At 46.8% G+C, this 24,559-nt stretch overlaps 2 protein-coding genes across 5 annotated transcripts in view; one reads left to right on the forward strand and one right to left on the reverse strand.

Annotated features, from left to right (window-relative positions):
- The first annotated feature begins 2,361 nt into the window (after nt 1-2,361).
- LOC146042840 (interphotoreceptor matrix proteoglycan 2-like) lies at nt 2,362-18,570 on the forward strand. The gene is made up of 9 exons (XM_083163097.1): nt 2,362-2,420; nt 4,878-5,002; nt 6,001-6,065; nt 8,167-8,360; nt 10,222-10,387; nt 13,216-13,380; nt 14,448-14,521; nt 16,174-16,319; nt 17,790-18,570. Exons 2-9 carry the CDS (start codon nt 4,928-4,930, stop codon nt 17,838-17,840), a joined length of 936 nt encoding a protein of 311 aa, XP_083019223.1. The 5' UTR covers nt 2,362-2,420; nt 4,878-4,927; the 3' UTR covers nt 17,841-18,570.
- A 384-nt stretch (nt 18,571-18,954) lies between these two features.
- LOC146042838 (2,7-anhydro-N-acetylneuraminate hydratase-like) overlaps nt 18,955-24,559 on the reverse strand; it is a 155,089-nt gene continuing 149,484 nt past the window's right edge. For all 4 annotated transcript variants that reach the window (XM_083163095.1, XM_083163094.1, XM_083163093.1 and 1 more), the window contains one exon: nt 18,955-22,801. In XM_083163095.1, the coding sequence (XP_083019221.1) occupies nt 22,676-22,801 (126 nt within the window). In that variant the 3' untranslated portion in view covers nt 18,955-22,675. The remainder of the gene's footprint in view (nt 22,802-24,559) is intronic.

Consider the following 24,559-nt stretch of genomic DNA (forward strand, 5'->3'; position numbering starts at 1 on the left):
GCCATAATGTCCCACAAACAGACTTGGTGTCCACATTTACTATATCCAAGAGACCTTCAACAGTTCAATCACTTGGACCAGTAGCTTCTCAGACATCTTCTGAAAGCAGCACTAAATATCCACAAACATATGCAACGTTGTCAGCAACAACAGCTTTGGAAACAATTTCTACTAGGTTGGCAAGTAGTACAGCAGTCCCCCCCTCCAAGATGGAAAGGACCACAGAAATATCAACCATTACATTAGAAACCTCACCCTTCCAGACCAGTACTACCCAAACAACAAATCTTTCCACCTCTGAGACTACTACTCAAATGATATCTTCAACCATCAAAGAAAAACTCAGCACACCTGCAATAGCTTCAATGCCTTTTCTTTCATTGATGTCTTCCAGGTCACTAGTGTCAACACAGCCAACTTCAGAAACATTATCTTCAAGAGAGACTAGTCACGTTACCGCATTTACATCTGAGACACAACTAACTACACAACTACCAGCAGTCACAACTGAAACTACAGTTTCTCAAGAAAATAATACTTCTCAAACAATAAACATTTCAACAGTTACACAACCATCCTCTACTACATTTTCGGTATCTGATGGTGTCTCCACTTCTACCACAACAGAGCAGACCAACTCAACTTCTGAAGCTGCATCTTCATTGCCAGTGACTTTCCCATTCAGTAATTCACCATTAACAGCAAAGACAACTTCAAGAACATTTTCATCTCCAACCGTCTCTAGTAAGGTTGCAGATCACACTTCTGAGGAACAAACTACTGCAGAAATATCCACAGTCACAGTAAATACTGCACCATTTCCTCATACATCTGCAACTCAGGCAAATCTTACAACATCATCTCCATCAACAAACACTGTGCCAGAAAGCGTATCCACTCCAGAATTGTCCACTGGCATAATAACATCTGCAGAAAGTACGATTCCATTAACATCTCCATCCTCTTCATCACCCATAGTAACAGCAGCTACTAATACGTCTTTCTTCACTCCATCAACAATGAATAAACCAACTGGACTGACGACACACACCGATAATACTCAAAGTCCATTAAGTAATTTCACGACAACCAAGACAACATCCATCTCGTCAACATATAGTACTCTTCAGAACACTACCACGGTGGCCGCCATTGGAAACCTATCATCTTCTGTCCTAACAACTTTAGGTGCTACCACCATATCGTGTACAAGCAATACAAATCAGATATGCTCCTATACTAATGGAACCTGTTCATGTGCTTGCAGTAGGGATTTCACTGGGAACACATGTGTTTATGGCAAAAATGAGACCATCGCTGTTCTAGGTAAGTTACTGAAATGTACTGCTAATTTATCTTATGCAGAATATAAATTGCATAGGCCCTTATTCTGGTTGGTGCGGTAATATCCGCGTGCATTCGTACCGCCGATGTTTTGTGTCTGCGCATGTGCAGAGGCGTCTCTGCGCATGTGCGAGCGGGGCGTACGGCCAAATTCCGCATGAAATGTGAACACTCCGAACAGGGGGTGGAGAGGGGCGTGAAGAGCTATTTGGGCTCATTACCATATGCATACGCCCCACGTTTCATGGGCGTTCCCATGAAAACGCTGGGCGTACGTATGGTAATGCGTGTAGGGGGCGGACATATGACATATGACATCGCCGGATGTCAGCTGCTCGCCCAGATCCCTGCTTTTGCACGGAAAAATGTCCGTGTGGTCTGAGGTTGCGGGAGCTGGTGGACCACTCGGTCCTGCATTCGATGGTCTGCGACCATCGAATGCTGGGGGAGGTTCCCTGAGATGGAGGAGGCGTATTCCATGAAAAATACACGTGCGGTCCATTCGGCCAGCTTCTTACCGCGTATGGACGGAGTTGGCGATCAGTATGGAAGGCGGGGTTTCGCACGCACGTCCTGGCCGCATATTCGGATCCGGCCGCACCGATCAGAATAAGGGCCATAGTCTGTTTTACTAAGTTCAAAGTGAATGTAATTTTACAACGTATACAAAAAATTCTTGGCAAAAACAGTTTTGATTAAGTGTTGATTGATTACGTTTGAATTGACATAGTTCCTGATTCAGACCCGCTCGTCGGATCTCACCGACCGCGCATACCCATAGTACGCCTGAGCCGTAATTGCATTCACAGCCAACGATGTCCATATGCAAGTTGATTGACAGGCACTGAGCATTTGGCAGTGCCCCAGAAAATGCAGGCAGCTCCCAGTCATTGGGAGGGAGGGAGGGACGCTGACATTATCAGCAGTCACATTCTCCCTACAGCCATCGCGTCACTGTAAGTCTCAGCTAATGCGGTGCTGCACACGGGGGTGTTTTATTCAATGGTATAACAAATTTCCCCATCTTCACACGGCTGCGATCACAATCAAAGGAAATCCCAAATATGCGCAAGACGGTGAGTGAGATTGCAGCCGTGCACATGGGTGGGCTTTCCCTCACTTGGGGTAGTGTTTATCTTATCGTGGGCTCTGAAAACTCGCAGCTCATCGATCATGTCTGAATCAGACCCATAGTTGAGAAAGGTCATTGCAGTAATTTACAAATAGAGATACACAATCCTGTCCACCGAATGCAGATATTGGTACACACACATACAAGTGGTGGATTTAGGTAGTGTTTAATGCAGTTGCTTTGTACAACCTGCTATGGGAAGTCTGCTGAGTAGGACGCTGAATAGGACTGTGTGTGTCACATTAGATTTTATGGTTTAATACAGCACCTGTACATGAACAAGGTGCAAAAGGTGTACATAATAATGAAACTGGTGTACTGGATTGTGCGATTAATGGTGTACTACAGTATGGGGGCGGTACAGAATGGATCAGTGCAAAAAATTGTAGTTAGCTTATTTCTGCACTTCTGCCCATATGCGGTTGTCTCAAACTGCGGTTTTAGCCCGAAAGCATGTTGAGTGATGGCGGCGCAGTGTTTTGAAGGTGTGTCGTAGATAGCACAGGTGTGCCCGGATAATGGGCAGTAGGTAAATGATGGCCCAGCACCTGCCTTTCCAGCAAGGCTGTGCAGGCAGGGGGTTAATTGAGATGAGAAGCAAAGGCATGTGTTCTTAAATTGCAATCAAATAGTGGGGAGGTACTTTACATGCGGGACGGCTGTGCTTTGTGCTGGTCTGCAGTTTTGATTTTTTTTGGCAGTTTTGCTTTTCTTTAGCAAAACTGCCTGATGCTGAATCAGGTCTTATATGTACAGGATGGTGCAATAGATGAACGCTGTGCTTTACTATGTGTACGGGATGGGGCAATAGGTATACTGGATGGTGCAATTATTGTACTCTGTGGTGTATGATGTGTACACATTGCATGTCATACACCACAGAGTACACCAATTGCCCCTTCCAGTACACATAGTACACCACTGAGTACACTAATTGCACTATCTAGTATATCCATACTTGCCTACCTGACTCTCTCCATGAGGGAGAAAATGCTCTGTTCCTGGACTTCCCTGGTAATGTATGATGGTAATTACCAGGGAAGTCCAGGAACGGAGCATTTTCTCCCTCATGGAGAGGGTCAGGTAGGCAACCATGAGTATATCTATTGCACCATCAAATAACTGAATGGGGCAATAGGTGTACTGGATGGTACAGTGTACTATGGGGGGTATTGTGGTTGATTCGCAAGGCTGTGAATTCGCAGCCTTGCAAGTCCCCCAAACCTCACCTTGCGAATGGTGCCATTCGCAAGGCACCTACGTTCGAATGGCATGCGAATGGATGTTTCACATAAACATCCATTGGCATGTCAGTGGGAACCTCCCACATCTTCCTATGGTCACCCTCCATCGAAAGATGCGGAAGATGCACGCATATGTAAAGTTGCTCTGAGCAACCTCACATACTGTATGCGTGCACGTTCAGGAGGAAGTGGGCGGGCAGCTGACATTTGGTGATGTCAGCTGCATGTCGGTCATGGCCGCATTAGCATGGGAACGCCCATGAAACACTATGCTAATGGGCCAGCCCGCCCCCCTCTTGCCCTCCGCCCGCAAGGATGGGTATGTGCACCCTGCAGTTTGTTCGCTGTGAGCACACGCACCCGGTGTATGCACATGCGCAGAAATGCTCATGCGCAAAGTAAAAACATTGTCCCCGTGCGAACTCACGTGGCCATGGGAACGGACCAGATTAAGGCCCTATATGCACTGGATTGTTTGATTAGTGTATTTGTGCTGTACTATGTGTACTAGATGGTGCAATAGGTGTACTGGATTGTGCAATTAGTGTATTGGTGGTGTACTATGGGCCTGATTCAGACCTGTTAGCAAGTGGACAAACCATGCTGTACTGCAGGTGGGGCAGATGAAACATGTGAAGAGAGCAGAGGCGGAACTACCATTGACGCAGCATGTGCAGTGCACTGGGTCCTCTGAGGACTAAGGGGCCCACTGCTGCCACCAGTCTGGCCAGCAAATACTATCTGATCGCAGGGTTCTGCAATTTCGCAAGCAGTGATCAGGGCTGAATAGGCCCCATGATGTGGTGTACTCATTTCTACTATGTGTCTGGTTTAGACCATACCGGTTTTAACCCTATCCCCGGACCATGGAGAGGCTGTATATCTCTCCCTGCCCATCTCCCGTGTGACAGCTGTCATCGCAGACCAGTCGCTCTCTCCTGTATGGAACACTCCATGGACAGGAATGTGCACTGAAAGCTCCACTGGGGCAGACATTGCTGCATGGAACCGGCCCGGCATTGCTGGGGTCAGGGCTGTTCTGGTTTTTACTCAATCCCATGTAATTGCACCATGTGCTTAGTTATACAATAGCAAAATCTCCTTGTGTCACAACCATGGAATATTATTCAATATTTGTTTTCTTTGACATTTTACAGACACAGCACTCAGCCCAAAACGTCAAGTCAGCGTTAGTCTCACCTTAAACATGACTTTCTCTCCAGCACTTGACAATTCTTCTTCCCCAGAATACAAAAATCTGCTGCAAGCAATATTACCTATAGTAAGTGTCAAATTCTCAATATACTCCTATTGTGTCGATGATGTTGTTATTATCCTTGCTTTATCATTTTTGTTTTTTGGTTACAATGTATCACTGACCTTTACTTGAAAAACCAAAAACATTTTGCCTACAGGAAGATAAAATAAGCACTTTTGGGGCCACTAACTAAAAAGTAATCCTGTATGAATCAGTAAGGTTTGCCTACTTTTGGGCTCACCTCTCCAGTAGGGGACAGCCAGATAGAAGGAAAAGGGGGTGGCGCCCGCACCGAGAAATGGGCGTGCTGGAGGCGTTACTAAACCGATGAAACTTGGTGGTGGGTTTGATTATTTCCCCCCCCCCTATTGTGTCCTCAACAGCAGGGCTTCTTGTTATCTATCTTGTAAATACACTTCATCCAACATCTACTATTTCATCATGTGAAATAGAACCCAATTCATACCTGCTCGCTGGACTACGAGTTTTCGGAGCCCAGCGAGCAAGTAAACGCCCCACACTACCCCCGCATGAGAGAAATCCCACCCATCTGCATGACTACAAATGCGTTTGCAGCCGCGCACGAGGGAAAAAAACATTCTGAATTATCAAATGCTTTTCCCCTCTGTTCGCAGTACTGAGTAATTCTAGACTTACTCAGCACTGCGATGGCCATGGGGAGAAGGAGGCGGCTGATGACATCAGTGACCCTCACTCCCAACAGCCACGGAATGCCTGCGTTTTCTGTGGCACTCCCAGAAAATGCATGGTTACCGGCCCCCAAATGGCCACAGGGCGTCAATAACCCTGCGGGCAGCCAACGAAGGCTTGCTTTGTACCGTGCGCTTGTGCGGGCGTTCAATAATCACTCATGTTGTGAATTCGCAAAATAGTGAACAGGTCTGAATTGGGACTATAGAGTAATGCAATGAAGCTGTAATAGAACTCATTTGAATGTAAACTGATTGTATTTAGCCAAGGAGCTATGTTATATTAATATATTGCATTTGTTCTACCTCCAGCTGATACAAGCCTTCAAGAGAGCAGCACCTAATTATTTTGTGGCAGTGGTCATTAACGGTTTCAGGTACTTTAAGGCGCTTTCGTTTTGTATCGCTCATAAATACGTTTAATAGTAGTTTAATTAATAGCAGTTATTTTAAAGTCATTAAAGGCCGCACTTTACACTATAGAGCATATAACTTATAAAGAAGCACACTGGTGCCGCGGGTACCGGACGGGGTCCCGACAGTCAGGATCCCGACAGGCATTTACCCGACGTCGGGATCCCGACTGTCAAAACACAGACAGACGGGTTCCCAGCGGCCACCGGCTATTCTCCCTCGTGGGAGTCCACGACCCCCATAGAGGGAGAATATAATAGGTGGCGAGCGTAGCAAGCCACAGCGCCCACAGCATGGCGAGCACAGCGAGCCCACAAGGGGCTTAAGTTGCGCTCACCGTGCTGTCTGAGTCCGGGCAGTCGGGATCCCGACGTCGGGCTAATGACTGTCGGGATCCCGCCTGTCGGACCCCTGTACCACACCCGGTGCCGCTGTATTTGATGGACTTATTTGTCAAAGCACCTCTACTGTTAACAGAATCCCGCATTACAATATGTATGACCATGGTTTATTTATCAGATGCTATAATGCGCTGCAGCGATGCCATTCAGATTAAGAAAAAAAAATAATAATACACATAGCAAGAACATACAGCAGATTATGGCAGGACAAGGGGACACAACTAGGTCATAGGACAAGAGGAAAATGAACAACAGACAAGACAGAGCCGTGTACCTCACACCTACCAACTGTCCTGATATTTGATGGACAATCCCAGTTTTTTCGGCAGCAGTATCCTGCAGTGGGGGGAGGGCAGTTGGGAGAAGTGTCACAGAGAAAGGTACTTTTTAAGGGTCCAGTTCTGATGGTGTGGCCCGGGGTCCCACTCTCCCATCCCGTGTTGCAGAGCTAGGCAGTGGGAGAGAGAGAGGACAAGCTGCCACTGCAGCACAGCCTCTCTCCCCAGCTCAGAACACACTGATCAGTGCTGTGTGATAAGCTGGGGAGAAAGGCAGCTTCAGAGGCAGCCTCTCCCCTGCGCTGGGCTGTGATCATGCCCGCACCCTCAGTGGCGCCCGCGCACATGTTTTTTTTTTATCAGTTGGCGCCTTTGGTTGGTAGAGCCCCCTGTAGAGGTGAATAGAGGCTGTGTGCATGTGCTCAGCCCTTTATTCATGAGAGACAGAGGGACTAGGAGCATGCCAGCAGCTTACAGAGCGCAGGGCATACCCCCACAATGACAAACTTGGAGGCGTGGCTCGGGATGGTGCCATTCTTGAAAAGCCACACCCTCTTTCAATATGGCCACAGTCTATCAATATGCAATTAGGTATGATGTAGCCAATGAAAGACACCATTTCCAGTACTGTTCCAACCTCAGTGAAGAATAAGAATACAAAGCTTGGTTTTCAGAAGAAGACTTATCACTCTGGCAGGCATGCAGGCTTTCCTGTTGTTCTCCATATAACACAGGGCCAGACCAGAGATGCACAGCGGTGCTTTCATAACTCTGATTCCTGACGCAGCAGACTTATGGAAATATGCTAATGACTCAGCCGCCAATTTGCGCAAGGGACGCCCACTGCCATAATCTCAAATCCACCACTTACACATAAAAGATGCAACTTCAGTCTCACCATCGAACTCCTGGGCAACTCTATGGGGTCTTAGACACAACCTCGCAGTGGGTGACTAGGACAGACCCAGAACATGGTGACGACACGCTCGCATTTTGTAGACAACCCCATTACATCTCAAAACCTGGGCCGGTAGAGTGCCTTGGGGACCAAAATACTCTGCCGTAATAAATAAACATTTATCATTGATTTGCATTTCTTCCAGGGTGTGCACCTTCAGATAACTTTACTTTCCTATATTATGAATGCTGAGTTGTGTGTCCTTGGGAATATGGATGCCACCTTTCTAGAAAACTAATCTCAGATAGATATGCAGGGTGTTACCTCCTCATTAATGATACTAGAACAGAATGCCTTTGTTATATGGGATAGCACGGAAAGCTGGGATTTCCATCACCCGGGGCAAGGCAGTAATTTGTCTTGACACCCGGGGCATGCACTCGCCTTGCTCCCTATATTGATGATAATATGGGTACTGTCTTTGCAGTCGGGGGAGTGTCCTCGTTGACAGCACTGCAACCTACATCTACCCAAACAACCAGACTGGTATCGACTTCATAAACACCAATTTGCCGACTGCCGTGAACAGCTTGCTGACAAAGTCACTGCCGGACATCAGCAAGGCAGTGAAAGCAGACGCCTCAATCCACAATTTAACCGCTGCAAAGGTGTCTATAACAGGTTAGTAACTTGGGGAGCATCTATGGCAGCTATTTTACAAAATGGAGGTGTGCTGCCTTTGTTTTGTGGGAGTGCCGATGCCTGGTCTCCATCGGATTTCCTGGCCTCTTGGAAAGAGCTGCAGTCGCCATCCTGCGTGACCTCACAGGTCATTCATCCGGCTGACAGGGTCACAGGTGATCTGATCCAAAGCTGCATCATCAGACGCATCACATGCCCCTCTTGCTGCATTACCATACCTGTGCATCACTGCTGCTTCCAAGGATGTGGTGATCCTATATTGATCCACATCTTTATCAGGCCATTATTGCTTATTGTATGCTGTTGTATTGAGCCACAGGGTAGGAGTGACAGACAGTAAGGGGAAGCTCTATTGAAGATGGGATGTTACCCATAGCAACCAATCAGATTCTACTTCTTATTTATGTAGCACCTTCTAGAAGATTATAGATAGAATCTGATTGGTCAACATCCCGTGCAGAATGTAATAGAATGTGATTTTTACACGTGTGACTTTTTAGACAGAAATAGCCAAAATGGTACGATTTCTAAAAATCGCACATGTAATCGCACATTACAAATTGCATCCAGATGTTTTCTAATAGAAAACATCAAAATCGCAAACGTAATAGGGTAATAGGATTACCAAAAATCGCACACAAAAAAGACGAGGTCCAGGCTGGTGTGTTTGAGAAAACCATGCACAGATCAATGAGATCTGTGCATGGTTCTGTCTAAAAAAGTGTGTAGAAGTAAAATTTAGGGGGAAAATGCGCGGGCCCCCCCTGCTTAGCATATCCAGCCCCTGGCTCATTGAGCCAGTCCTGGTTCCTCAAATAAGGGGGGGGGGGGATTGTGGGGTTCCCCCATATTTTTGAAAGCAGTACCGGGTCTCTTGGACTGGTCTTGGTTCCAAAAATATGGGGGAGAAAAAAACTGGGGCCCCCCCGTATTTTGGAAACAACACTAGGCTTCAACAGCGGTGTCATACCATAGCCGGGGACACTTGTTACACAAGGTCCCACGGCTGAAACATGATGACCGTGGCTGGTCTGCCCGGGGCTGTCCCCGGCGTCCCTGAGCAGTGGACGGTGAGCTGATAATATTAGTGTAAAAATTTGATTAAAGAACATTATAGTAGAACAAGTCTCAGAGGGCCTCCCCCGCATGCTGAGACTTGGCGAACCACAAGTTCCAGCATGTGGGGCATTAATGGGCCCCCTTAGACTTGTAGTTCACTTGTAAAAGAAATGTTAAATTAAAGACACACATGGAATAATAAAACTTTAATCCACACATTTTACACATATCCACTCACACATACATACCCTTCCTTGGTCCCACGAAGCTGGTCCTCCAGCACAGCTCACCCCAGCTCAGCTCACAGTGGAGTGGGCCAGGTACCCCGAACTGAGAGCGAAGACCCTATGTCTGTCGTCACAGTGAATCATGCTACCCTCCATGCTGGGGACCCCGTTCTCCATGGAGATGCCTACAGCCAATCAGGCCTGAGCTGATCTCTGATTGGCTGTTGGCATCTCTATGAAAGGATGCATTCTCCCTTTTAAACATGTTCTTCAAAGAATAATGGGACCATTTAGCAATAAGTTTTAGCTATTTCAAACTCATTGCATAAGATAAATGGTGTTACAGCCAATAAGCTCCTGTCAGTTTTCAAACACATGGCAGTTAGGAGCCGATTGTCAGGAGCTCATTATCATATGCAATAAATTTTGTATTATGATTCGTAAGGAGTTTTAAATAGCTAAAACAAATAGTTAAGTAGGGCCTTCCTTTTAATCTGTTTACTACTTATTTAAGCATTCAGGTGTCTCTTAACGTGTTTCCCGCACACTTACAGAGGTGGATCAACTGAAGCATTATCTGACTTGCTCTCTGAATTACGCTAACTATACGGTGATGTGTAATAATGAGACCTGCTTCTGCAGCGGACCCTGCTTTAATTACCCAAATTACTGCAATCGCAACGGAGACTGCTACAATGCAATCAACGGACCAATGTGTCAGTAAGTGCCTGCTTCTTTCTTACAAATCTGTGACCTTATTTACTGTATGTTTTACGGAAAAGGGAAGTTGGGAGAATACCGGTGCACAAGCATGAAACACAAAAGTAGGTGGTTGTATACAAAACACAATTATAAATCCACAATCATTTAATGGGGTGCCTAAGTAAAGGTACTCAAATGGCTAGTGGAGGTGCTCCCCTGATACAGCCTACACACATGCCGATATTAAGGCATTTTCTAAGCGATTTTGCTTAGTTTGGCAAAGTCGCTTAGCAAATGCCCTCACATCGGTGTATGTGTGGGGGCTGTATCGGCAGCCGTGCGCGTCCCCGCGCGTCTTTATCGCTGGCCGAGATGGATGGACAGTGTCCATCCATCTCGGCATCGGCAGTGTTCTCCCACCGGAGAACACTGGCGCTGTCTGCTCGCTTAGCACACAGAGCTGACAGCTCGCTCTGTGTGTGGGCTGTCAGCTCTGTGTGCTATGCTATAGCGGTGCAGCACAGCCCGACCTAGCATAGCTAGGTAGCCCTGCACACATCGCTATGTGTGTAGGGCCCATGAGAGTAAATGAATATACAGGTAGACAGGAGAAAAGGTACTCTCTTTTTTGGGGGGCACTGCTTTTGAAAAAAAGTTGGTCTAAAACTTAGCTTTTATTGTAGTCAAAATATATTTAAGAATAAAATCGACACACATTGACACTGACATAACATGAAAACAACATGTATTAGAAGTACATAGCACTATCAAGATACTTGTACTTAGTTATTCCCTTCAGCAAGAATAATTATGTGTAAAACACTTATTAGAGCATGCATAAGGATTCAATATGCACACTTCATTCTTCTGAATTTGGAAATTGGCACAAAGGTATGAAGTGTGCTTATTGAATACTTATGTTGTTTTCATGTTATGTCAGTGTCAATGTGTGTCGATTTTATTCTTTAATATATTTTGACTACAATAAAAGCTAAGTTTTAGACAAACTTTTTTCAAAAGCAGTGCCCCCCCCCCCCCCCAAAAAAAGAGAGTACCTTTTCTCCTGTCTACCTTATTTACTGTACCTCTACTGAGTGCAGTCTCTCAATTCACTAAACATGGGTGCTGTCCATGAGACATGGGCGCCGTGTGTCAGCAATAGTTACACTTACTAATGAGTGCTAGTTGGTGCTAATATATAAAAAAGGCTGTGTCATAGGTATGCGGTTGATAGGTGGACAGTGCCTAGGTAGACAGTCAATAGGTCTACATAAAGAAAGGGTCAACACTAGCAAATGTCTACCTTAAACAGCGATATCCCATTAGCTCAGATGCAGTTTCAGCTGATATCTACGGGATTAAGCCAGTCCTCCTGAGAAGACCTGAACTGCAGTACCAGGGGCGGATTGGTAATAGAAAACATAGAGAAGATTGCCGGTGGGCCGATTAGCCTATGGAACCACCTGTGACCATGAGGGGGTAGACAGTGACAGACTGGTGGTGCGGGGGTGTTATTGGGTAGAGGATGACATGATGTTATGGCTGTTTTAGGGGGTTGAAGGAGACAGGCTGACAAAGTGGGCATGTAAGGGGGACACTTTTTGGGAAACTTTTTTCAGGGCCACTTTAAATTCACAATCCGCCCATGAGACCAGGGAAGGCATTATAGTATAATTAGCATAAAGTTGCAGAAAAAGACACCAGGACAGTTGCAGCTGTGTGAAGGGAGATTAGGTTCAGAGGTTACGTACAGATTAGGATGGCCAATCCCGGGATCGGGATCGGCGGGATCCCGGGATTTGGCCCCCAAAACGCCGTCTAATGCCGGGCAGCGTCTAAGCACTCGCTCAGCCGCTGCCCGGATACTCCCATACCCGGGTATACGCACAGCCTCTATTCACGGCTTGTCTGCTCAGCAGAGTAGCGATGGGCATGGGGGGCTCCTAACTGCCCCCCACACCCAATATGGAGTACTGCCAGCCCCAGGTAGGTTGTGGGACAGTCCCCCAAAAAACAGGACTGTCCTGTGAAAACCAGGGCAGTTAGGAGGTATGCCATTGTTGTACAACATGGTTTGTCCGTATAGAAAGTTACTTGCTTTTCATACTTTGCTCAAACATCAGAATCAGCCACGTTGTATTCTGGACACTGATGGACTGGGAGACAGACAGTCAGATGCACCACTTGGCAAAATAACACCCGGGGCTGTCCTGCGGAGCCCATGCACAAAAAGGGTGCATGGATTCTCATGAGGAGGAATGGCTTTGCATCACTCTGGGGGTTTTCCCCCTGTGTGCATGGCTGAAAACGGATTTACAGCCATGCACAGGGGTGGGGGAAACTCTGGCGGAGCGCCGTTTACCTGAAGATTCGCAAACCAGAGATCAGGTTTGAATCAGACCCAGTGACTGGGGCCGGATGCTGCTCATAATGTTACAATGCAGCACCTAGCTCCTGTCACTATGTTTGAAAACTGACAGCTAGAACTGGTTGGCTGGTACTTTGGGGCCCATTCAGACCCGTTTGTTCGGGTCTGAATTCGGGCCCATGTCTGATGGTGGGGGGTTTGCGCATGCAGTTCACTAGGCTGTGAGTATGCGCAGCATAGGGAACAGGATTGAATCAGGCCCTTTCTCGCTCTCTCTCAATGGTATCACTCTCCATTTGTCCCCATATATTGTGAGCATGGGAACGATACTGTGTACTGCGAGCATTATCCCGTTACTGTATACATCACAGTGCACTTTGTGTACATTATCATCGGTGAAATATGCAAAAGATCATTTTTGGTAGTTTTCATTATAAATCCCACTGTGTATTACATCTTACACTATCCCCCCCCGTAGGTGCTACCACTCTACTCTGTACCAGTACAGCGGGAGCCAGTGTGACCTGTACGAACGGAACGCTGGGTTCTACGGGTTACTCTTTGGCCTCCTGGGCGGGGCGCTGCTGCTGCTCAGTGTTCTCATATTCGCGGTGGTAATCTACAAGAAGAAGCGGATGACCAGGTACGTGCTGCTGTTACAGCCAGAAATCGCTGTTGGGGAAGAGTTCGTTTGGGGACACATTTGGGGTAACGATAAGCACACAGCATAGAGAGCGCAGGATGTAAGAAATTCTTCATTGATTTATTGTCAAACCAGCATAATGATATTTACACGGGTGTATGTGATAAGTCTGCTGGAGGGGCCCTGCGTGCGGCCGAAGGGACGAGAAGACATTCGATGGTCACTGACTTTTATTTCAGCTGGAGATGGCCGAAAAGGGGGCGGGTGCTGACATCATGCGACATCAGCCGCCCGGCCCGAGCAGGCATCGGCCCACCTGTGTTTCCTGGGGAACGCCCAACACTGGGCAACACTGGATGTTCCCCTGCTTCGGCCTGGTGTCCGCCCCCTCTGGAGCGAACCGTTCGCTCCTGGGGTCGGAACATGGGCCTAAACACGTATGCACAAACTACAAACATCGGTGACAGGGCCGAATTCGGCATGCTCTGAGTGGTCTGAATAAGCCCCAATGCTTTAATTATATATTAGAATTATTAAATTACTATAGCATTAATGTGTGCCCCCAAAAAAGAAATCTACTTTTGTGGCTGCTCATGCAATCCGCCCTCTCTTTTTTTTGGGTAACTATAACCACAGCAGGCAATGGTGTGTATTCAATGCTTTCTGCTAGCTGTGACAGCGAGCAATGCTGCATGATCACTGTCACAGCTCGCAGGGTCAGTATTAAACTGAGCCCCTGCACACACCGTTTCCCCCCTCGCTAGGTTTTTAAAACAAGGAGGAAACGGCGTGTGTGGCCGCTAAAACAGCGAAACTCGCAACTAAATGAAGCAGGCTCCCTGCTTTAGCCGCGAGCCTCGCTGTTTGGGGGAATCCTCGCCGTCCTCGGCCGGTGCGGGGGTTAAACGCCGAGGATCACTTGTTTTCGGCCATCCCCGCCGTTTAACCCCCCTTGGCGGCCGCATTGAGTACACCCCAATGTGGGAGCCTATTTGAAGATAATTCCCCAACTGTCATATTCTGTATAATAATTTCTAGTACAATAACGTTCTTCTCATGTCCTTTAGTCTGTTTAGAGAAAGACGCGAGTCAAAAACCTGGTTTACCTTTGATGAAGAGCGACATAGCTTTCAGTACACCGGTAAGTAAGAACCAACAGTGTGGTATGTTCTGTGCACAGCAAGAGCTGCTCTCTCCAGGGTCACCCAACATGAAGCATTAATAAATCTAAATATGATACATATGGATAACCGGCGGTGGGGGTGGAGGTGGTCAGAATGCCGATGCCGGCATCCCAAGGGAGCAGGGGCGATTTAAGATCGTAGAGGTCCCGCATGCAGCCTTCGCTGCGGGCCCCCTCCTCTCTTATGACGCATAGACTCTGGCATTATGCCAGAGTCTACTACGCGTGTGCACGTCTGGATATGTTCTCAGGGAGAAGGCACAGGGGCCATGGTCCCGGGGATATATCCAGTGCACATGTGCAAATCACTCATAAATGGCAGAGGCAGACATTTCACTAGTGATTTGTGTCTTCAGTGCCGAGATGCTGTTTGCAGTGTGTGAACTGCGTACACTGCACCCATTACAGAAAAGGGAGGGAATCATAACAAGGGTCAGGTAAGTATACTTAACCTACCCCTACCCCTCTAACTTTCCCTCCCTGCAGCCTAACCGTAGTCCTCCCCACCAATGCCTAACCTTCCCTACCTGAAGCCTAATTCTCCCTGCCATGCCTAACCCTACCCTTCCTGCCAATGCCTAGCCCTCCCTCCCTCCCTGAAGCCTGACCCTACCCCTTCCTGCCAGTACTAACCCTCCCCATCAATGTCTAACCCTACCTCTCACTGCCAGTGCGTATCCCTCCCTGCAAATGCTTAACTCTATCCCTCCCTGCCAGTGCCTAACCCTCCCCACCAATGTCTAACCCTCTCTCCCTGCCAGTGCCTAACCCTCCCTGCTAATGCCTAATTCTAGTACTCCCTGCCAGTTCCTAATTCTCCCCACCAATGCCTAACCCTATCCCTCCCTGATAGTGCATATTTCTCCCCACCAATGCCTAACCCTCCCTCCCTGCCAGTGCCTAACCCTCCCCACCAATGCCTAACCCTCCCTCCCTGCCAGTGCCTAACCCTCCCCACCAATGCCTAAACCTCCCTCCCTGCCAGTGCATAGTTCTCCCCACCAATGCCTAACCCTCCCTTCCTGCCAGTGCCTAACCCTCCCCACCAATGCCTAACCCTCCCTGCCAGTGCCTAATCCTCCCTCCCTGCCAGTGCCTAACCCTCCCCACCAGAGCCTAATCCTCCCTCCCCACCAGAGCCTAATCCTCCCTCCCTACCAATGCCTAACCCTCCCTACCAATGCCTAACCCTCCCCACCAATGCCTAACCCTCCTTCCCTGAAGCCTGACCCTACCAGTGCCTATCCCTTCCTGCCAATGTCCTAACCTTAACTCCCATACCCTGCCGCCTAAACACAACCCCTCCCCCACCCCACAGCGGAATATGCTGTGCTATATAAGAAACTGGAAATAAATAAATTAAGCCCTATGTGAAATCGGAAGGATGGAAGAGAATCAGGCCCATAGATTGTAAGGTCTAATGGGTCAGGGACTAATAAACTATTCTCTGTAAAGCACTGCGCAATATAATATACTGTATGTATGCACTGAATAACTGATAAATCTATTTTACGCCCCCTTGTGGGTAATTGCAGTACAGCAGGATAAAAAATAGTTCTGCAAATTGAACCCTGACTAACAATTCTTTTTCTTTTTCTGTGTAATTGTAGATATGGATGCTGTGGCCAGAACCCACATGGGAAACTTATCTTCTAAAAATGGGAAATATGACATAGAAGGATATAAATCTACTGGCAGCAGCCTGTCCAGCGGCTTGTATACGCCAAGATTGGATAACGTGGATACTACACAATCGGTAAAATATTATTCATTCTGGAGGTTTGGTTGTAAAAGGACAGTAGATATACTATTACATACCCCCCGCCCACCCACCCACCTCCAGGGCCATATTAACAATGGGCCAGAAGGAACTCTAGCTCCAGGCCTCAACATGTCAATAGGCCCATTATTATGACAGCTTGCTGATGACCAGCTGCCCATTGGGCCACACAGCCACAAATCATAAATAGGACAACTGTATTTCTAGTTGTTACACAATATTCTAAAATGTTTCTAATTTAAGTATTTGAGAAATTGGGGCTGAGAATGTGCACACCCACATGACACTAGCCACACGCAATTAGCACTGTCCCTATCCACGTGACACTAGCTACATCCACGCAGCACTGTACACATCCATGTGACACTAGCCACACACACTTAGCACTGTCCACACACACTTAGCACTGTCCACATCCATGTGACACTAGCTACATTCACATGACACTAGCCACATGCACTTACCACTGTCCACATGACACTAGCTACATCCACACACCAATTTCCATTTCCATGTGATAATAACTACATCCATACAGCACTGTACAAACCCACATGACACTAGCTGCATGCACTTAGCACTGTCCACATCCACATGACACTAGCCACACTCACACATCCATGCAGCATTGTCCACATCCACACGACAATAGCCACGCCCTTGCAGCACTCTCCACATCCATGTGACACTAGCTTCATCCATGCAGCACTGTCCACATCCACATAAAACTAGGAACACCCATGCAGAACTGTCCACATCCACATAACACTAGGAATATCACAAGGGGGTGCGGACAGCGTCGGAGTGTGACCCTTCCAGGGGGTGATACAAAAATGTTGACTCCTCTGCAGTGATAGAAGATGGGTGCTGCAGTGCAACATTGACCTACAGTGCTTCACTGGATGAGTCTCCGGGGGCAGCCTGCATGTAATAGGTATAATTGGGGGCTTCCCCCAGAGTGCTAAAACCCGCTTTAGTGATGTCAGCAAGGCTTCCTCTGGGCCACTCCTCATTTATCTAAAGCCACGCTCTTTTTAAGACTTCTCTTGGCAAATGCCGGTGCCTGAATAGGAGGATGTTTACAAGGGATCCGATACGATTTCCCGGCGGTCGGGATCCCGGCGGTCGGAATCCCGACACTGGAATCCCGACCGCCGAAATCCCGACAAGGGGGGGACATGGATCGCCCCCCCCTTGCGGGCTCGCCACGCAGCGGGCCCGGTGCCTCGCTACGCTCGGCACGCTATTTTATTCTCCCTCTATGGGTGTCGTGGACACCCACGGAGGGAGAAAGTTTCGGGATTTCGGCGGTCGGGATTCCAGTGTCGGGATTCCGACCGCCGGGATCCCGACCACCGGCAAATTAACCGCATCCCGTTTACAAGCTTGTGTGCCCATTTACAAGTAGAACTAAAAAACAATCAACTTTTCTCTCTCTATCCACAGTACAAAATAGAAAGACCACAACTGACGCCGTCCAATAGCGGACAAACATGATCATAATTGCAGCAAAAGTTTGCACAAATTGACTATAGCCGGTGTAAGAGGCTGCTGTGCAGAGGTGCGCAGTTCTGACAGTACGATCTCTGAATACCACTTTTGCTACGCCATTTCATGCAATGGCATTTTGCACTTTATTTGTAAACTCTGCATATGATTGAGTTTATAGCCTACAGGAGTCTAGGCAGTAGGGAAATGCACGGAACACTTGAAGACGGACTCTGCAGGCAAAACATGCAAATATGACTGGAATATTCTGCGGATCAGTGTTGAACATTTTGCTCCGCTCCGGTGATGACTGACATTATTGTATTAATGTGAATCGAATGTGAATGTTCAGCTGCAAAATATTGAAGGAACACGAATCATTTATCTGACAAATGCCGCCATTTGCACAGTTCTATACAAAATTATTATATTTTCAGATTAATATATATTGTTATTTTCTTAATGTTATATATGAATTGTAAAATGAACAAATGAATTGCCATGCACTGAGTTTCTTCCGGTAAGAAAGGAACGGATTTCTGCATTTCTTGCACTGGTGCAATACTGTCTATACTGTATTTTTTATGCCAAAAACAAAAATGAGGTATAGTTTTATAGAGGACTATGCTGACTTTGTTTTTATTCTAAGTTTTACATATTTTATTATTACCAAACTGTTTCAATAAAAAAAATATTGTATTAAACAGTCTAAAATGAGAGTATCTGACAGAAAAATAAAACGTGACTCCAATAGATACCAATTGGTGTTTGTATTCATTCAGTGAGGAAGGGGAGGGTCCTACGGTGACAGACCCGCCCCTGAAAGAGAGCTGTGCAGGGGGGAATGCTGTCATCTTTGCATCACCATAGCCATGCACCCGATAGGGGGAAGGGTGGCACCAGTGTATCGAGAGCCTCTTGTTTGTTCCGGGTGAGTAGGACACCATGCAACATTTGCGACCTAGAGTCCCGTTGTCAACTGTAAGTTCTTCAAAGAGCTACATAATGAGCCCAGTGATATGGCAAGAACCACTGCACAGCAAAATGCTTCAGACCTGCCAAACACTGGCATTGACTATCAATGTGGTAAACAGAGCATCAAATAGTGACTGGACTGAGCAGGTAATGAGCATTTCTAAGGTTTATTGTAATTATACATTTGCAAACCTAAAACAAATGATGTCAGGTCTATTACACAAGAGGTTCCCTGATTACAGCAGATGAGGTGTAGAGAACATTCATTACCTCAGAGGTGTGTATGGTCATAACCCCAGTACAGGCACGTGGACTTCACAGTTTTGTGGTGAACTTAGAGGGGAAGAAATGGCTGATTGTATGGTGTTTAAGAGAATGAGACCCCCCCCACTGGAGATGTGTGGCCAGAGCCATGTGGGCGTGTACAGGACTACGCCCTATTGTTAAGGTGCCCATACACAGTGCGATGATTGCACCCGTTATGGGCTGGATCTGAGAGCAGTACAAAAAATATGTGCATGAGATGCCCGCGGGAGCGCATGGTGCTAACGCACCGTGTCTGGGCACCATTAATCTCAAATGTTCTCAAATACAAAGAGATGCATGATTGCGGTTCTGATATAATAGCAACTGATATGGGCATTGGGTCGATCAACCAAGGTCGACATGCATTGGGTCAACCACTGAAGGTCGAAATGGCTTAGGTTGACATCTAAAATAGGTCAACATGGATGGAAGATTGACACATACTATAGTGTCGACAATGGCTAGGTTGACAGTGAAAAGGTCGACATGGGTTTTTTCCTTTTTGTCCCGAATGTCAACATAGTCGACATGGACACCGTATGTGTGCACAGCACCCCCTCGCATGGCTCACTGCGCTCACCATGCTTCGGGCACAGTGGTTCACTGAACTCGGCACACTATTCTATTCTTCCTCCATGCCCTAGTGGATGGTAGGGCATGACATACCGCCTGTCGGCTCAAAAAAGAACAATGAAAAACATTGTTTTTCATTGAGCAGATATCTGTGCAAAGATAGTTAGATTTGGGTGGGGTGTGCTGAAACCCAAATAATTCAGCCAGTATTTACCCTGCACAGAAACAAAATAACTCACCCAAATCTAACTCTCTCTGCACATGTTACTCTGCCCCACCTGCAGTGCACATGGTTTTGCCCATTTTCCCAACAAATTTGTACTGCAATCAGATCTGAATAAAGGCCTGTATTTGTTTCTTTGGTTGCCATGGAATTGCCCTATAAGTTGTGCATGTCTGACTAAGTACATCACAAACATTTAATGAAAGTATTAGAAAAGAGTAAAAATTGCAAAAAATTTATATTTTGTGAAAGGGGCTTATTTATCAATTTAGAGAGGACACAAAGATTACTGGGGCAGATGTATTAAGCCTGGTGAAGAAATTAAGGGCCTTATTCTGATTGATCCAGTCCCCTGTTCGCGCAGGGGAGCGATGTTTTGCGACTGTGCACGCACATAGTCAATGATGTGCATGTGCAGCCGCTGTGTTCGAATGGCCACAGTGAATAGATTATTTGCTGGGTGCTCGCACATAGCAGTGCAGGCGGGGGGGTTGCGGGCCGGGGGATTCGTCCATGGGAATGCCCAGTGTTTCATTTGCGTTCTCATGGTAATTCCCAGATGAAGCGGGGGCGTGCAGCTGACGTCAGCGGATCAGCTGCCCCTCCTGCTTACCGTACAGGCACTCGCAGAGGAAAGACACCAAAGAGGTGTCTTATGCTGGCCATACATCAGAAAGATCGATCTTAAGATCGATTGCGCTCATGATTGTGTCCAATTTTCCTTCAATTCCATGGCAGTCCTTGGTGGTTTTTGGATACACAATCTGCATAAAATCCATCTTACAATCAATTGAGATTGTATGACTGGGTACCATATCTTTCTGATGTATGGCCACCTTTAGAATGCGAGCGCTTGAAAATTAATTTGATGGTTGGCGAACATCGAATGATTTTGTGCCCACAGGCAAGGCTGCAAATGGATGATTATGCAAATCATCAATGTGCATGCATGCAGGTAATTGCGCTGTGCGAGGGAGGGGGGGCGGCTGTGTGGGTTGCGAGTGGTGGACTCGCAAGGCTGCGAGCCAACCAGAACAAAGTGGAGATAAAGTGGAAGGTGATAATGCACCAGCCCATCAGCTAAGTTTGAGAAAAAGACAGTTACACCGCTTCACACAGCAGCGGCTGAATAACCCGGCAATTCCCCTGCTTTCCAATCACTAGGTTATTCGGCCACCGCTGTCAGACCCCCCTTCACATAGAAGAGGAAATCTCCAGCGCTAAAATTTAGACCTGGAGATTTCCTCTATTACACGGGTTTTTCACCTGTGTCAAAGGGTCAATCCGGATCTTAAACTCCCGGTCTTTTGCAGGGTTGGAGACCCGGAGTTTAAGACCCGAATCGTCCCTTTCGCACAGAAACATTACCTGTGTATTTAAAGAAATTCCAGGGTGGAACTGCTTCACCCAGGAATCTCATTCTCTGTGTGAAAGGGGTATTAGGAGTTGATTGGCTGATGCGTGATCACCTTCCACTTAATCTCTTCACCAGGCTTAATACATCTGCCCCAATTGGTGGAGAGTCAGGAATGTCTTTCAGGGTGCAGGCGCTCCAATAAGAGATTGGCCCGGCGATGGCCTTGATGATGAAGTGTTAGCGATATAAAACGTTCACCTTGGCACAGACGTGTATTTTGGTTGGTCCCAAAAATGAAGCCACAGGGATTACGTGTAATTTACTTTTATGATGCCTCTTTGTCCGTACATGTCCAAAATTAAATTGGTGTTTTATTCGGTTTCGGAGCTAAATGGCTAAAGGACAGCCAATCAGAATGAATCACCATTGAGCTCTTTGAGAATGTGACAGTTGGTAGTACCCACTAAGCAGGAATACTATGGGTTATAAACTCCTACGGCGTTAAAAGGGGTAAGATGTTCCACCCGGTTGAAACCGGGCATATCAGCTACATATAGTAAAGGGAATCTATAGAACCAGGGGTTAAAGTAAGCCTTAATGCCGTCAGTTCTATATTGGAGGCGGAACGGTTCCACCTCCGTCCAGTCATCTTGCCCCGATGTGTCTGTCCCTGTCTGCAGCCTGCTTTGATATTAAGGAGACAGCCGGGCAGAGTGGTGGAAACCCGGCTGTCTCTCTTAGAGCAGGTCCATCCACCCGCAACGCGGCCATTTAAAATGACGCACCCGGCGCGTTACTTGCAAGCCAATCGGAGCTGTCGCTGCCTGATTTTAGCCTCGCCGTGGAGTAGCGAATTGTTGTCCTGCACTGAAAGAGACAGTCGGGTTTCCATCGCTCTGCCCGGCTGTCTCCTTCACCGCCCAGTGAGTGCAGTGCACACACTTCTCCCTTGGCACTGTATATGTAATGTTTCCCCTTGCACTGCGCATTTAACCCCTGGCAATGAGCATTATTCTTTTCATGGGTATGGGACATAGGCCATAAATTTAGAGTTTACAGGGAGACGCCAAACACCCTAGCATGCACCCTGGCTGTGACATATTTGGGGGGGGGGGGGGGGGGGGGCGTGAGTTCCACCTCCTCACTCTAACCACTGTATAGAACAGTAAACTTACACATTTGTGATTGATTGATTGATTTGATTAATCGTAAAAAAACTTCTGTTTTTTTGGCCCTTTACCAAAAAGAAACTACGTACATGTTATACTAGAATATAAATCCAATTTAAATCAGCAATCAGTATTTTCAAAAGGAATGAATTAGCGGACACTAAAATCAACGTCCAAAATACAACAAGTATACAAGTGCATAAAAGGACACTTCTGGCAGTATTTGAAATGTTTCAGGCACTTATTGTCCATCGCTGCCTATATGCACCACCGTTTCGTCTCTCCTCGCTTTCTCCGCCTGGAACACCAGCAGGTGACTTCGCAGCGTCTCATCTGGGCCAGTCTGAACTAGCGATGCATCATTATTCTGTTGAAAGCAACAACAAACCATAATTTAACACCAATTAATAACTTGGTAGTAATAATAATAAGGCTAATACTAATAATAATTAGTATTATCCTTTATTTATAGTGTTACAATGTGTCTGCAGTACCTTGCAGAGTCCAGAGATAGTGTGAACAAAACAAAAAAAGTGCTACCCAATACTAAATGTGATACCCAATTGATCTTTATAGTTTTTTCATTTTTAAGCGCTCCCCCCATATCTTTGTTTTTCTTCATGATTTACGGGGGTAGTCAATCCAGGATTCCGACTTACATAACATCCCGACAGTCGGAATCCCGGGCCATCTTAATTGGACAGTCGGAATTCAATGTTCTGACTGTCAAGTGTCTGAAAAGTCCTTAAATCAGCACAAACCCGTGGATTGTCCAAAAACAGCTGTGAATTTGACAATCCACAGCCATTTCCGATAAAATAGATCTGACACCCTTCAATGCTATCGTTAATGGCAGCATTGAATAGGTGAGTGCCAATATTTCCCAATCGGGAATACCCCCATAGTCTCTAATATATAGTAAATAAAGTCTATAGAATATAATTATATCTTGACCTTTACTTGTTGTACTTCATTGCAATGACAGACAGCATATATTGTACCTCATAAGGGAGGGGCACTACATAAGCAGGCCCATAGATCCTACAGTGCTGGTTATACAGAGGAGTCACCATTAATACTGTGTAACGTGACTCCTCACTCCAGAGGTGATAGGTACAGTATATAGCTGCTCAGAAAATAAATAATTAAATGACCAAGAGAAGGAGGTAGTTAGACAAGACACACGGACACAGAGCCGCATTGTGATTTAGGAATAAGGTAAGAAAGAGCAAGTAACTGGGGGCAAACCATGTTGCAATGCAAGGGGTGTAAATACATTAAATTGTATGCATGGCAAATACTGGCTGCTTTTGCATGTAGCCCACAAATATTGGAAATGTTTATTTCAGGGTTGCCTACCCTCCCGAAATGGCCGGGAGGGTCCCGAAAATCGGGTCACCCTCCCGGCCCCCCAGAAAGGTGGCCAACCCTCCCGGATTCTGGGGGACCCCCCCCCCCCCCCGACCGCGGCATTTAAATTACCTTATGTTAGCATATCTCCGGGGAGGGGGCGGGGCTAAAGCGTCATAATCGCGTCATTTAGCCCTGCCCCTCCACGGAGATAGGCAAACTAAGTAACTTTCCTTCATGGGGTGGGGCTTAATGTCACGTTTAAGCCCCGCACCCGAGCTCCTGCTGAAAGTCTCCTCTCCGGGCTTTTAAAAGTCGGCAACCCTGGTTTATTTTTACACAACAGTGTAGATTTCTGTTTGCCCGCCTTTATGTACTTACTGTTCAGTAGTTTCTACTTTCCATAACTATTAGATGTAGGGGTACATTTATTAAGACGGAAGTTCTATTGGAAAATATTTTTTCTCTCTCTCTTTCAAATAACGGCAGCGGTGGCTCATACCTACCTACTTGTAAGAGGGTGGCTACCTCCAATAAGAATAAATAGGGTTATGGTAGTGCTGCTTAGTGAGCCACTGCTTAGTAATGCCACCTGCTGGGCACGCGAATGCCCACCCCCGCACCCAGTGCATTTCCCCGCCGCACTGCGAATGGATGTTTAGCTTAAACTTCCATTCACAGGTTAACGTGCGGGCCCGAATTTATTCGATGGTTGCCGACCATCAAATGATTTCTACAGAGCTCGCAAATCTAAGTCAGTCTGGTCCTGTGACGT

Source organism: Crinia signifera, chromosome 19, assembly GCF_055691185.1.
Source record: "Crinia signifera chromosome 19, ASM5569118v1, whole genome shotgun sequence".
Lineage (NCBI taxonomy): Eukaryota > Metazoa > Chordata > Amphibia > Anura > Myobatrachidae > Crinia > Crinia signifera.

What these genes read in the sequence shown, in the direction of transcription:
- LOC146042840 (XM_083163097.1), top strand. Translation starts at nt 4,928, where the DNA reads ATGACTTTCTCTCCAGCACTTGACAATTCTTCTTCCCCAGAATACAAA. An exon ending in AAGAAGAAGCGGATGACCAG is followed by an intron (nt 13,381 to 14,447) that starts GTACGTGCTGCT and finishes CATGTCCTTTAG; the next exon opens with TCTGTTTAGAGAAAGACGCG. An exon ending in ACGTGGATACTACACAATCG is followed by an intron (nt 16,320 to 17,789) that starts GTAAAATATTAT and finishes CTCTATCCACAG; the next exon opens with TACAAAATAGAAAGACCACA.